The 12,275-nt window shown below is 42.8% G+C and overlaps 1 protein-coding gene across 3 annotated transcripts in view; it reads left to right on the top strand.

Annotated features, from left to right (window-relative positions):
- FRMD3 (FERM domain containing 3) overlaps positions 1-12,275 on the top strand; it is a 305,527-nt gene that overhangs the window by 207,558 nt on the left and 85,694 nt on the right. For all 3 annotated transcript variants that reach the window (XM_010384033.2, XM_010384032.2, XM_030920311.1), the window contains one exon: positions 23-120. In XM_010384033.2, the coding sequence (XP_010382335.1) occupies positions 23-120 (98 nt within the window). The remainder of the gene's footprint in view (positions 1-22; positions 121-12,275) is intronic.

The following is a 12,275-nucleotide window of genomic DNA, read 5'->3' as shown; positions in this document are numbered from 1 at the left end:
CATTTCTCCTTTTGTATTGCAGGTACCTTTTGTACCTTCAGATTAAAAGGGATATTTTTCATGGCCGCCTGCTGTGCTCCTTTTCCGATGCTGCCTACCTGGGTGCCTGTATTGTTCAAGGTAAGTCTGGTCACAGCTCATCCACACCACCATTGCACTGTGGAGCTCCGGCTGTTTCAAGCCTCCGTTTTCTCCCACCTGTGGCCATCCTGCCTGTCTGTGGCTGGAGACCATGTAGGGCTGGGTACATAGCAGCGGAACCCCTACTCGCCTTCCCTTCCAAACCAGTGGAGTCCCGGTGGAAGGCTGGGCTGAGATGTTCACAGGAGCCTATGCAAAAACAGAGTCCCTCAAGATCCCATGAGTCAGAGTCAGAAGCTCTCTTTCAAAGGGGCTGGAATGTGGAATGGGTGGGTTTATAAGAAGCTCTGAAGGGATGTGGGTATTGTATGTTCTCAGTTCCAAATGCTAGATGAGAGGCCTAATGGACATATTGAGGGGGGAATCTGCATCCAGGAAGATAGGTGTTAAACAAAGGGGTTATCCTTGGAAGCATTTTCATGTACATCTGTCTGTCTATCTATCTATCTATCTATCTATCTATCTATCTATCTATCCATCCATCCATCCTATCTATTCACGTGTGTATGTGTATACGTACATACACATCTATTATGTCTAATTCCTCAGCTCTTCTAGCAATGGGCGTGGTGAGGAGAGCACAAGTCCCATAAACTGTCATACCACCATTTGAATCTTTCTTCCCATTTCCTGGATGGTTCACCACGGATAAGTTACCTAGTTACCTAAGCTCTTCAGGGTTCAGTTTCTTCATCTTTTAAATGGGATAGTCATCCTCATTTCCTGGCCAAGTGATTTCAGAGACCACTCTGCACCAGGCCAGGGGTGGCGCAGGCCCATTAGAAGTGACTACTGTTCTTTTTCCAGTTGAACAAACCCCAGGGGAAATAGCTAATGTGTTGACTTGGGTTAGGTTCTGAATGTTTCCACCTAGTAAGGAAAGCGGTTTGAGGGAAGGAGGCCTCCAGGGCCTGAGGCACCACATGGCCACGGATGGGCCCAACACCCAAGTGAAAATGGCTCAGGTGTTCTGTTCCCCTGGACCAGCTGAGAGGCAGCTGGAGGGACTCAGATGATCCAGCTGTTTGTAACATTAACGACATGTTTATGAGAGAGAAGGTGGGGCGGGAGGAAAGAGAGAGAGAGAGAGAGAGAGATGACTATGTTAATCTTCCAATGGATCTGGAATATCACAGGAGCTTCTGATGGTCATTAGCTGGTCATCAGTGACGATCATCTGCCTACCACAACACTTAGCTTGTCACTGATTGAGAAACCCGTCATTCTCCTGGGGATTCCCCTGTGGCCCACCGCCCTCCCTGTGGGATGCTCTGTGCTGTGAAATAGTTCCTTTGATCCTCTTCTCAGTTCTGTTTGGGTTCTGAGAATTCTGAAGTGGGTGTGTGTGTTGTTTCCCGCCCCTTTCCCTGGGAACAGCCTCATTCTGGATAGCAGATTTTGGCAGAAGTGTTACAACCCTTGGGTATTTTCCCGTTTCAAGCACTACGGTTGATACTGTGACGGGAAACAGCCCTTTCATCTGCACTGAGGTAGAGAATGTGTTTCCAAAAGCTGCCTCTCATACCTTGGAGTGAGAGGACTGTAAATCCCATAGTTCCCTTCCTCCATGATGAAGGCTGCACATCTCGAGTTAGGGTGTACTGTCTTAGGTAAGAGAAAGGAATCGATACTAATCCAAGCAACAGACCAGCATATGAGGATTTCAGAATGCATTTAGGCATTAGTGAATTACCATCAATTCTCCTAGGACACGCTCAATATGGATCTATAATGGAAGGCTCGCCATCCTGTTTTCTGTCTGAAATAAAGCCAGGGAGCCTCCATCCAGACCATCAGGGCCCTATTTTATCCCTCATTGCTATTATTACTGACCACACACACACACAGACACTGTGGAGACAGTAGAGTGGGAAATGGACTGGCAGACCTCGAAAAGACCTTTTGGCTCTCAAATGCAGTGCTGTCTGTGGTCATCTATAGCAAATTCAGTAAAAGTGGTTCATAAAGGTCTGATTCTCGGGTGAGTACTTCGGCAGCTCTGCATTCACAAATACAGATATAGGTGGGCGTTTCAGAACTGCTTATTCTTACAGATTAACAGGGAAGATGGAGTAAGTGATTATCAATAGGAGGCACTGTCGCCCCTCATCGTCTTGTTTGCTAACCCTCTTTCAAGGAGTATGTTTTAAATTCAGTATATTCTGAGTTTATAAAAAACAGTCAGTCAAGTTGGATGTGGTGGTGCACACCTGTAATTCCAGCTACTTGGGAGGCTAAGGCAGGAGGATTTCTTGAGGTCTGGAGTTTGAGACTAGCCTGGGCAACATAGCAAGACCTTGTCTCTACAAGGAGTACAAAACCAGTCCATCACCTGGAGTTTTGCTGCCTGTCCATACTGAATCCAACAAGAACATTCAAGACATGCAATGCATTTTCTTTCATAATACAAATTGCAAAACAAACACAGAATCCTTGGGATCTATTTATATTCTTTCTTGGTAAAAATATCTTTCTTGTTCCTTTTACAAAACAGCACCACAGCAGAATTCAACTTATCTCCTCTGCCTGGTGTGTTCAACCCCTGTAGAAATCTTGACTCCTGCTGGACATTCAGAACTCAGTCCAGAAGTCACTTCCTCTGATAAGTCTACCTGGACAACTCGACCTAAAGCAGCTCCCTCCTGCACATCATTCTTTCTCAGAGCCCTGTTGTGTTTTCTTACAAACACTTAGATCTTGAGTTGTTTTTGAACTTATTGTGCATTTCCTCCTATACAGAATCTAATTCCATGGGAGCAGGAGCTGGGTGCTTTTCACAGCAGTCTTCCTGTGTCTGACACACAGCAGGTTCTCCACTAAATATGTTAAATGAATCGGGGCACTTGCCTGAAATGAATCGGGGCACGTGCCTGAACTCCAGGTGATTGGTGATTGACTGGTTTTGTATTTTGTGTAGACAGGGTCTCACTATGTTACCCAGGGTGGTCTCAAACTCTAACCTCAAGCAATCCTCCTACCTCAGCCTCCCAAGTAGCTGAGATTACAGGTGTGCACCACCACACATGGCTTGATTGACTGCTTTTAATAAACTCAGAATATACCGAAGTTTCAAACATGCCCTGATTAACCATAGTTAATTGAATCAGGCACAATCATTTAACGTTTAGTTAAATTTAACATTTCGTTAAATGACTGTGCCTGATTCATTTAACATTTAGCTAAATGATTGTGCCTGATTCATTTAACTATGGGAAAGATTGGTTGGCTGCCTGCTGGGATGGTATCACTACCTCATTCATTCATTTGTTCATGTGTTCTCCAAATACTTCCTGAGCAGTTGCTAGGGGGCCACATGGCAATACAAAATTCCTGTGGGAAGATAGATAAGGAAACAGGGCATTGTGACCCTGCATTGATGGCTAGATGGAGGAACACACAGGCCCGGTCCCTGCTATGAGTGTCCCAGGAGAGCTCTTGACTTAGCAAGGGTGGGTCAGGGAAAGCTCCTGAAGGAGTTGGCCCTGGAGCTAAAGGTCCTGCCTTTCAAATTCTTTTGGAATAGTCCTTTCCAAACCAGGGGAAAGCCTGTTGCTTTTTAGACTGTCTGTTTCTGATCTTACTCACCCATTCACTTCAAACTCATTGGATTTTTCTCTTAGAATTGAACCCTTTTAGAAAAGTGCTAGACCTGGTTTCAAACCGGTTGCAGGGCCTGCAGTTGTATGTCATGTGTCACAACTTCAACTTCCAAGTCATGAGCAGGAGGGAGAACCACGGTTGCTTACCCAACTCCTCTTGGTATGAATAGTTAGAAGTCTTTATTCATTAAAAAAACCTGCCTTATGCTTAAGGCGAGGTCAGAGTTAAAGAGAAGCTTTCAGGGATCAGAGAGCATGGCCTGTGGTGGGGACAGTGTTAATCTTGTCAGCAATCCAGTGCAATCTTCATGGCATTTCTTCTCTAACGTTTTTAATGTTTGCAGTGTTTAGCACTGCAAGTCTATAATATCTCACAAGATTTCCTGGAAAGAAAAGTGCACCCTCACAAACGACGCCCTCCCTCACCAACCACTCTGCAAGCTGACGTTTGCATTGAAGATGACCCAGTTTCATATTGGTTGTCCATTATCCCATCACCTGTGGAAAATGGAAGCACTGGGATTGTCCATCTCCTAAATATTAATGCCTGTAGCTAGCTCACAGGGGCACAAGCGTGTATGTGTGTGCAGGTGGACATGTTACATATATTTCTTTTGGAACATAGGTTGAGTTAATCATCAGTTTATGGCCCACCTCTCATCATTGGTCCCTTTAGGCCCATGGATTGATTGACTTCCCTTTTCCACTCCTGACGGCAACACTGGATATCTATCTATCTATCTATCTATCTATCTATCTATCTATCTATCTACCTACCTACCTACCTACCTATCTATCTTTGTCTTTGTATCCATCCTTATAAAATGATTAATATTTTTTTTTGTGTCTATACTTCTAAATTTCATAAATTAAATGATGGTATAGAACTCATTGTATTCCCTCCTTTTTACGCTCAGAACACTGCTTTTGGTATCTGTCCATATTGCTGGATATACATGTATTTTGTTGATTTTAACTGTGACAGAGTGTCCCAAAGGGTGCATCTTCCATGTTTTACTTACCCATCTGTCCCGCTAACAATAAACACCCAAGTTGCCTCCAACTTTGACTATTATGATTAATGCTGTCATAAAAAAACTTGAACATATCCTTTTTTGCACCTAGAGTTTTTCTAGGAAAAATGCCCAGAAATGGGATTGCTGGGTCATAATATTTGACTAAATACTCCCACCTTGCTCTCTGGAGGAGCAACATGTATCTAGCACCTTTCAGCAGTGCACAAGTATTTTTGTTTTCTCGTGTCTCTGCCGACTCCCTAGTTTTATTGCCAATGTTATAGGTATAAAGTAACATCTTGTTTTGGTTCGTATATCTCTAATTATTCATGTGTTTGAGCATCTCTCCCTACACTGGCCCTTAGGGTTTCCCCTTCTTTGAATTGTCTGTTCATTATCCTTTGACCATTTCTCTATTGGTCTTCCTGTCCATTAAAAAAATGATATGTAAGGATTTCTTCTTTATTCTAGATATCAGTCCTTGTCGGCTTTAGATTGTGAAAATATGTTCTTTCAAGTTGTCATCTCTCTATTACTTTGACTCTGATGTCCTTTATTAAACAGAAATAAATTTTAATTTTGGTATGATCAAATTAACCAATTTCCCCTTTGTGATTGATAGTATTTTGGGTCTTATTTTAGAAGTCTTCCCTTGCTGTGGTATATGTTCTAGGTTGTTTTAAGAACTCTGTAATTTTTTTGGGGCGGAGCAAGATGGCCGAATAGGAACAACTCCAGTCTCCAACTCCCAGCGTGAGCGACACAGAAGACCGGTGATTTCTGCATTTTCAACTGAGGTACTGGGGTCATCTCACTAGGGAGTGCCGGACAATCGGTGCTGGTCAGCTGCTGCAGCCTGACCAGCGAGAGCTGAAGCAGGGCGAGGCATCGCCTCACCTGGAAGCGCAAGGGGGAAGGGGATCCGTTTTCCTAGCCAGGGGAACTGAGACACACAACACCTGGAAAATCGGGTAACTCCCACCCCAATACTGCGCTGTAAGCATACAGGCATTCCAGGAGAATATATCCCACACCTGGCCGGGAGGGTCCCACGCCCACGAAGCCTCCCTCACTGCTAACACAGCAGTCTGCCGCGATCTATCGGCAAGGCAGCAGCGAGGCTGGGGGAGGGGCGCCCGCCATTGCTGAGGCTTAAGTAGGTAAACAAAGTCGCTGGGAAGCTCGAACTGGGTGGAGCTCACAGCAGCTCAAGGAAGCCTGCCTGTCTCTGTAGTCTCCACCTCTGGGGACAGCGCACAGCTGAAGACCAACAGGGGAAGTAGCGGGAGCCGGTGCAGACGCGAACGACTCTGTCTGACAGCTTTGGGGAGAGCCGCGGATCTCCCAACGCGGAGGTTGAGATCTGAGAACGGACAGACTGCCTGCTCAGGTGTGTCCCTGACCCCTGAGTAGCCTAGCTGTGAGAAATCCCCCACTAGGGGCAGTCTGACACCCCACACCTCCCAGGGTGGAGTACACCCCTGAGAGGAAACTTCCAAAGGAAGAATCAGACAGGTACACTCGCTGTTCAGCAATATTCTATCTTCGGCAACCTCTGCTGCTGATACCCAGGCAAACAGGGTCTGGAGTGGACCTCAAGCAATCTCCAACAGACCAACAGAGAGTCCTTCTGACTGTCAGAAGGAAAACTATCAAACAGGAAGGACACCTATACCAAAACCCCATCAGTTCGTCACCACCATCAAAGACCAGAGACAGATAAAACCACAAAGATGGGGAAGAAGCAGGGCAGAAAAGCTGGAAATTCAAAAAATAAGAGCGCATCTCCCCCTGCAAAGGAGCGCAGCCCATCACCAGCAACGGATCAAAGCTGGTCAGAGAATGACTTGGACGAGAGGAGAGAAGAAGGCTTCAGTCCATCAAACTTATCAGAGCTAAAGGAGGAATTACGTACCCAGCGCAAAGAAACTAAAAATCTTGAAAAAAGAGTGGAAGAATTGACAGCTAGACTCATTAATGCAGAGAAGATCATAAACGAAATGACAGAGATGAAAACCATGACACGAGAAATACGTGACAAATGCACAAGCTTCAGTAACCGACTCGATCAACTGGAAGAAAGAGTATCAGCGATTGAAGATCAAATGAATGAAATGAAGCGAGAAGAGAAACCAAAAGAAAAAAGAAGAAAAAGAAATGAGCAAAGCCTGCAAGAAGTATGGGATTACGTAAAAAGACCAAATCTACGTCTGATTGGGGTGCCTGAAAGTGAGGGGGAAAATGGAACCAAGTTGGAAAACATTCTTCAGGATATCATCCAGGAGAACTTCCCCAACCTAGTAGGGCAGGCCAACATTCAAATTCAGGAAATACAGAGAACGCCACAAAGATACTCCTCGAGAAGAGCAACTCCAAGACACATAATTGCCAGATTCACCAAAGTTGAAATGAAGGAAAAAATCTTAAGGGCAGCCAGAGAGAAAGGTCGGGTCACCCACAAAGGGAAGCCCATCAGACTAACAGCAGATCTCTCGGCAGAAACTCTACAAGCCAGAAGAGAGTGGGGGCCAATATTCAACGTTCTTAAAGAAAAGAATTTTAAACCCAGAATTTCATATCCAGCCAAACTAAGTTTCATAAGTGAAGGAGAAATAAAATCCTTTACAGATAAGCAAATGCTTAGAGATTTTGTCACCACCAGGCCTGCCTTACAAGAGACCCTGAAGGAAGCCCTAAACATGGAAAGGAACAACCGGTACCAGCCATCGCAAAAACATGGCAAAATGTAAAGACCATCGAGGCTAGGAAGAAACTGCATCAACTAACGAGCAAAATAACCAGTTAATATCATAATGGCAGGATCAAGTTCACACATAACAATATTAACCTTAAATGTTAATGGACTAAATGCTCCAATTAAAAGACACAGACTGGCAAACTGGATAAAGAGTCAAGACCCATCAGTCTGCTGTATTCAGGAGACCCATCTCACATGCAGAGACATACATAGGCTCAAAATAAAGGGATGGAGGAAGATCTACCAAGCAAATGGAGAACAAAAAAAAGCAGGGGTTGCAATCCTAGTCTCTGATAAAACAGACTTTAAACCATCAAAGATCAAAAGAGACAAAGAAGGCCATTACATAATGGTAAAGGGATCAATTCAACAGGAAGAGCTAACTCTCCTAAATATATATGCACCCAATAAAGGAGCACCCAGATTCATAAAGCAAGTCCTTAGAGACTTACAAAGAGACTTAGACTCCCATACAATAATAATGGGAGACTTCAACACTCCACTGTCAACATTAGACAGATCAACGAGACAGAAAGTTAACAAGGATATCCAGGAATTGAACTCATCTCTGCACCAAGCGGACCTAATAGACATCTATAGAACTCTCCACCCCAAATCAACAGAATATACATTCTTCTCAGCACCACATCGCACTTATTCCAAAATTGACCACATAATTGGAAGTAAAGTACTCCTCAGCAAATGTAAAAGAACAGAAATTATAACAAACTGTCTCTCAGACCACAGTGCAATCAAACTAGAACTCAGGACTAAGAAACTCAATCAAAACCGCTCAACTACATGGAAACTGAACAACCTGCTCCTGAATGACTACTGGGTACATAACGAAATGAAAGCGGAAATAAAGATGTTCTTTGAAACCAATGAGAACAAAGATACAACATACCAGAATCTCTGGGACACATTTAAAGCAGTGTGTAGAGGGAAATTTATAGCACTAAATGCCCACAAGAGAAAACAGGAAAGATCTAAAATTGACACTCTAACATCACAATTAAAAGAACTAGAGAGGCAAGAGCAATCACATTCAAAAGCTAGCAGAAGGCAAGAAATAACTAAGATCAGAGCAGAACTGAAGGAGATAGAAACACAAAAAACCCTCCAAAAAATCAATGAATCCAGGAGTTGGTTTTTTGAAAAGATCAACAAAATTGACAGACCGCTAGCAAGGCTAATAAAGAAAAAAAGAGAGAGGAATCAAATCGATGCAATAAAAAATGATAAAGGGGATATCACCACTGACCCCACAGAAATACAAACTACCATCAGAGAATACTATAAACGCCTCTACGCAAATCAACTAGAAAATCTAGAAGAAATGGATAATTTCCTGGACACTTACACTCTCCCAAGGCTAAACCAGGAAGAAGTTGAATCCCTGAATAGACCAATAGCAGGCTCTGAAATTGAGGCAACAATTAATAGCCTACCCACCAAAAAAAGTCCAGGACCAGATGGATTCACAGCTGAATTCTACCAGAGGTACAAGGAGGAGCTGGTACCATTCCTTCTGAAACTATTCCAATCAATAGAAAAAGAGGGAATCCTCCCTAACTCATTTTATGAGACCAACATCATCCTGATACCAAAGCCTGGCAGAGACACAACAAAAAAAGAGAATTTTAGACCAATATCCCTGATGAACATTGATGCAAAAATCCTCAATAAAATACTGGCAAACCGGATTCAGCAGCACATCAAAAAGCTTATCCACCATGATCAAGTGGGCTTCATCCCTGGGATGCAAGGCTGGTTCAACATTCGCAAATCAATAAACGTAATCCAGCATATAAACAGAACCAAAGACAAGAACCACATGATCATCTCAATAGATGCAGAAAAGGCTTTTGACAAAATTCAACAGCCCTTCATGCTAAAAACGCTCAATAAATTCGGTATTGATGGAACGTACCTCAAAATAATAAGAGCTATTTATGACAAACCCACAGCTAATATCATACTGAATGGGCAAAAACTGGAAAAATTCCCTTTGAAAACTGGCACAAGACAGGGATGCCCTCTCTCACCACTCCTATTCAACATAGTGTTGGAAGTTCTGGCTAGGGCAATCAGGCAAGAGAAAGAAATCAAGGGTATCCAGTTAGGAAAAGAAGAAGTCAAATTGTCCCTGTTTGCAGATGACATGATTGTATATTTAGAAAACCCCATCGTCTCAGCCCAAAATCTCCTTAAGCTGATAAGCAACTTCAGCAAAGTCTCAGGATACAAAATTAATGTGCAAAAATCACAAGCATTCTTATACACCAGCAACAGACAAGCAGAGAGCCAAATCAGGAATGAACTTCCATTCACAATTGCTTCAAAGAGAATAAAATACCTAGGAATCCAGCTTACAAGGGATGTAAAGGACCTCTTCAAGGAGAACTACAAACCACTGCTCAGTGAAATAAAAGAGGACACAAACAAATGGAAGAACATACCATGCTCATGGATAGGAAGAATCAATATCATGAAAATGGCCATACTGCCCAAGGTTATTTATAGATTCAATGCCATCCCCATCAAGCTACCAATGAGTTTCTTCACAGAATTGGAAAAAACTGCTTTAAAGTTCATATGGAACCAAAAAAGAGCCCGCATTGCCAAGACAATCCTAAGTCAAAAGGACAAAGCTGGAGGCGTCACGCTACCTGACTTCAAACTATACTACAAGGCTACAGTAACCAAAACAGCATGGTACTGGTACCAAAACAGAGATATAGACCAATGGAACAGAACAGAGTCCTCAGAAATAATACCGCACATCTACAGCCATCTGATCTTTGACAAACTTGAGAGAAACAAGAAATGGGGAAAGGATTCCCTATTTAATAAATGGTGCTGGGAAAATTGGCTAGCCATAAGTAGAAAGCTGAAACTGGATCCTTTCCTTACCCCTTATACGAAGATTAATTCAAGATGGATTAGAGACTTAAATGTTAGACCTAATACCATAAAAACCCTAGAAGAAAATCTAGGTAGTACCATTCAGGACATAGGCATGGGCAAGGACTTCATGTCTAAAACACCAAAAGCAACGGCAGCAAAAGCCAAAATTGACAAATGGGATCTAATTAAACTTAAGAGCTTTTGCACAGCAAAAGAAACTACCATCAGAGTGAACAGGCAACCTACAGAATGGGAGAAAATTTTTGCAACCTACCCATCTGACAAAGGGCTAATATCCAGAATCTACAAAGAACTCAAACAAATATACGAGAAAAAAACAAACAACCCCATCAAAAAGTGGGGAAAGGATATGAACAGACATTTCTCAAAAGAAGATATTCATACAGCCAACAGACACATGAAAAAATGCTCATCATCACTGGCCATCAGAGAAATGCAAATCAAAACCACAATGAGATACCATCTCACACCAGTTAGAATGGCAATCATTAAGAAGTCAGGAAACAACAGGTGTTGGAGAGGATGTGGAGAAATAGGAACACTTTTACACTGTTGGTGGGATTGTAAACTAGTTCAACCATTATGGAAAACAGTATGGCAATTCCTCAAGGATCTAGAACTAGATGTACCATATGACCCAGCCATCCCACTACTGGGTATATACCCAAAGGATTATAAATTAGTCTACTACAAAGACACATGTACACGTATGTTTATTGCGGCACTATTCACAATAGCAAAGACTTGGAATCAACCCAAATGTCCATCTGTGACAGACTGGATTAAGAAAATGTGGCACATATACACCATGGAATACTATGCAGCCATAAAAAAGGATGAGTTTGCGTCCTTTGTAGGGACATGGATGCAGCTGGAAACCATCATTCTTAGCAAACTATCACAAGAAGAGAAAACCAAACACCGCATGTTCTCACTCATAGGTGGGAAATGAACAATGAGATCACTTGGACTCGGGAAGGGGAACATCACACACTGGGGTCTATCATGGGGAGGGGGGAGGGGGGAGGAGGGAGGGATTGCATTGGGGAGTTATACATGATATAAATGATGAATTGATGGGTGCTGACGAGTTGATGGGTGCAGCACACCAACATGGCATAAGTATACATATGTAACAAACCTGCACGTTATGCACATGTACCCTAGAACTTAAAGTATAATAAAAAAAAAAAAAAAAAAAAAAAAAAAAAAAGAACTCTGTAATTTGAATTTTGTTCAGAAGCTTTAAAGAGCTTTGCTTTCCTCCTGGTTATGTACTTTCCCAGTCATCAGATGATGTGACAATGAAGGAACAGTGGATACAAATTACAGAGTTGGATGTAATTTTTCAGATGCACTCAAGGCATACTAATTTTTTTCTACCTCAAAGTCATATTGGTGATCAAATTCTTCTAATACAGTTTTCCCACTATCTTTAGTCTACTCTCCTGGGCCATGTCTTCTGTTTCTTCCAGAGACACTTGCTTCTTCTGGCTCATTTTCCTTAGCATGCTCGTGGAACCAATAGAAAGTATTCTTGATGCCAGACATCACCTTTGCTCCTCTATGCTGTGGTTCACACACCCATCTCTGCTTGGCCTTCTGGGTGCTCAGAGATGTGTAGGCATTTCTCTTTTTACCCTTGAAGATCCTGTGGAGGAGACCTTTGTTAGTGTCAGCTGAAGAATCATGAAGTACATAAATTTGGAAAGAAGAGCTTTATTTCTCACAAAGGGTTGCAGCTTGCAGGGTGGTCATTCTGACAGGTGGGGAAACGTAGCCTCTGGCCAGAAGCTGGAAACAAGCACTTCAAGGGTGGGAAGAATAAGA

Source organism: Rhinopithecus roxellana, chromosome 16 (genome assembly GCF_007565055.1).
Source record: "Rhinopithecus roxellana isolate Shanxi Qingling chromosome 16, ASM756505v1, whole genome shotgun sequence".
NCBI classification, from domain to species: Eukaryota; Metazoa; Chordata; class Mammalia; order Primates; family Cercopithecidae; genus Rhinopithecus; species Rhinopithecus roxellana.
This window is presented reverse-complemented; position numbering and strand designations above follow the sequence as displayed.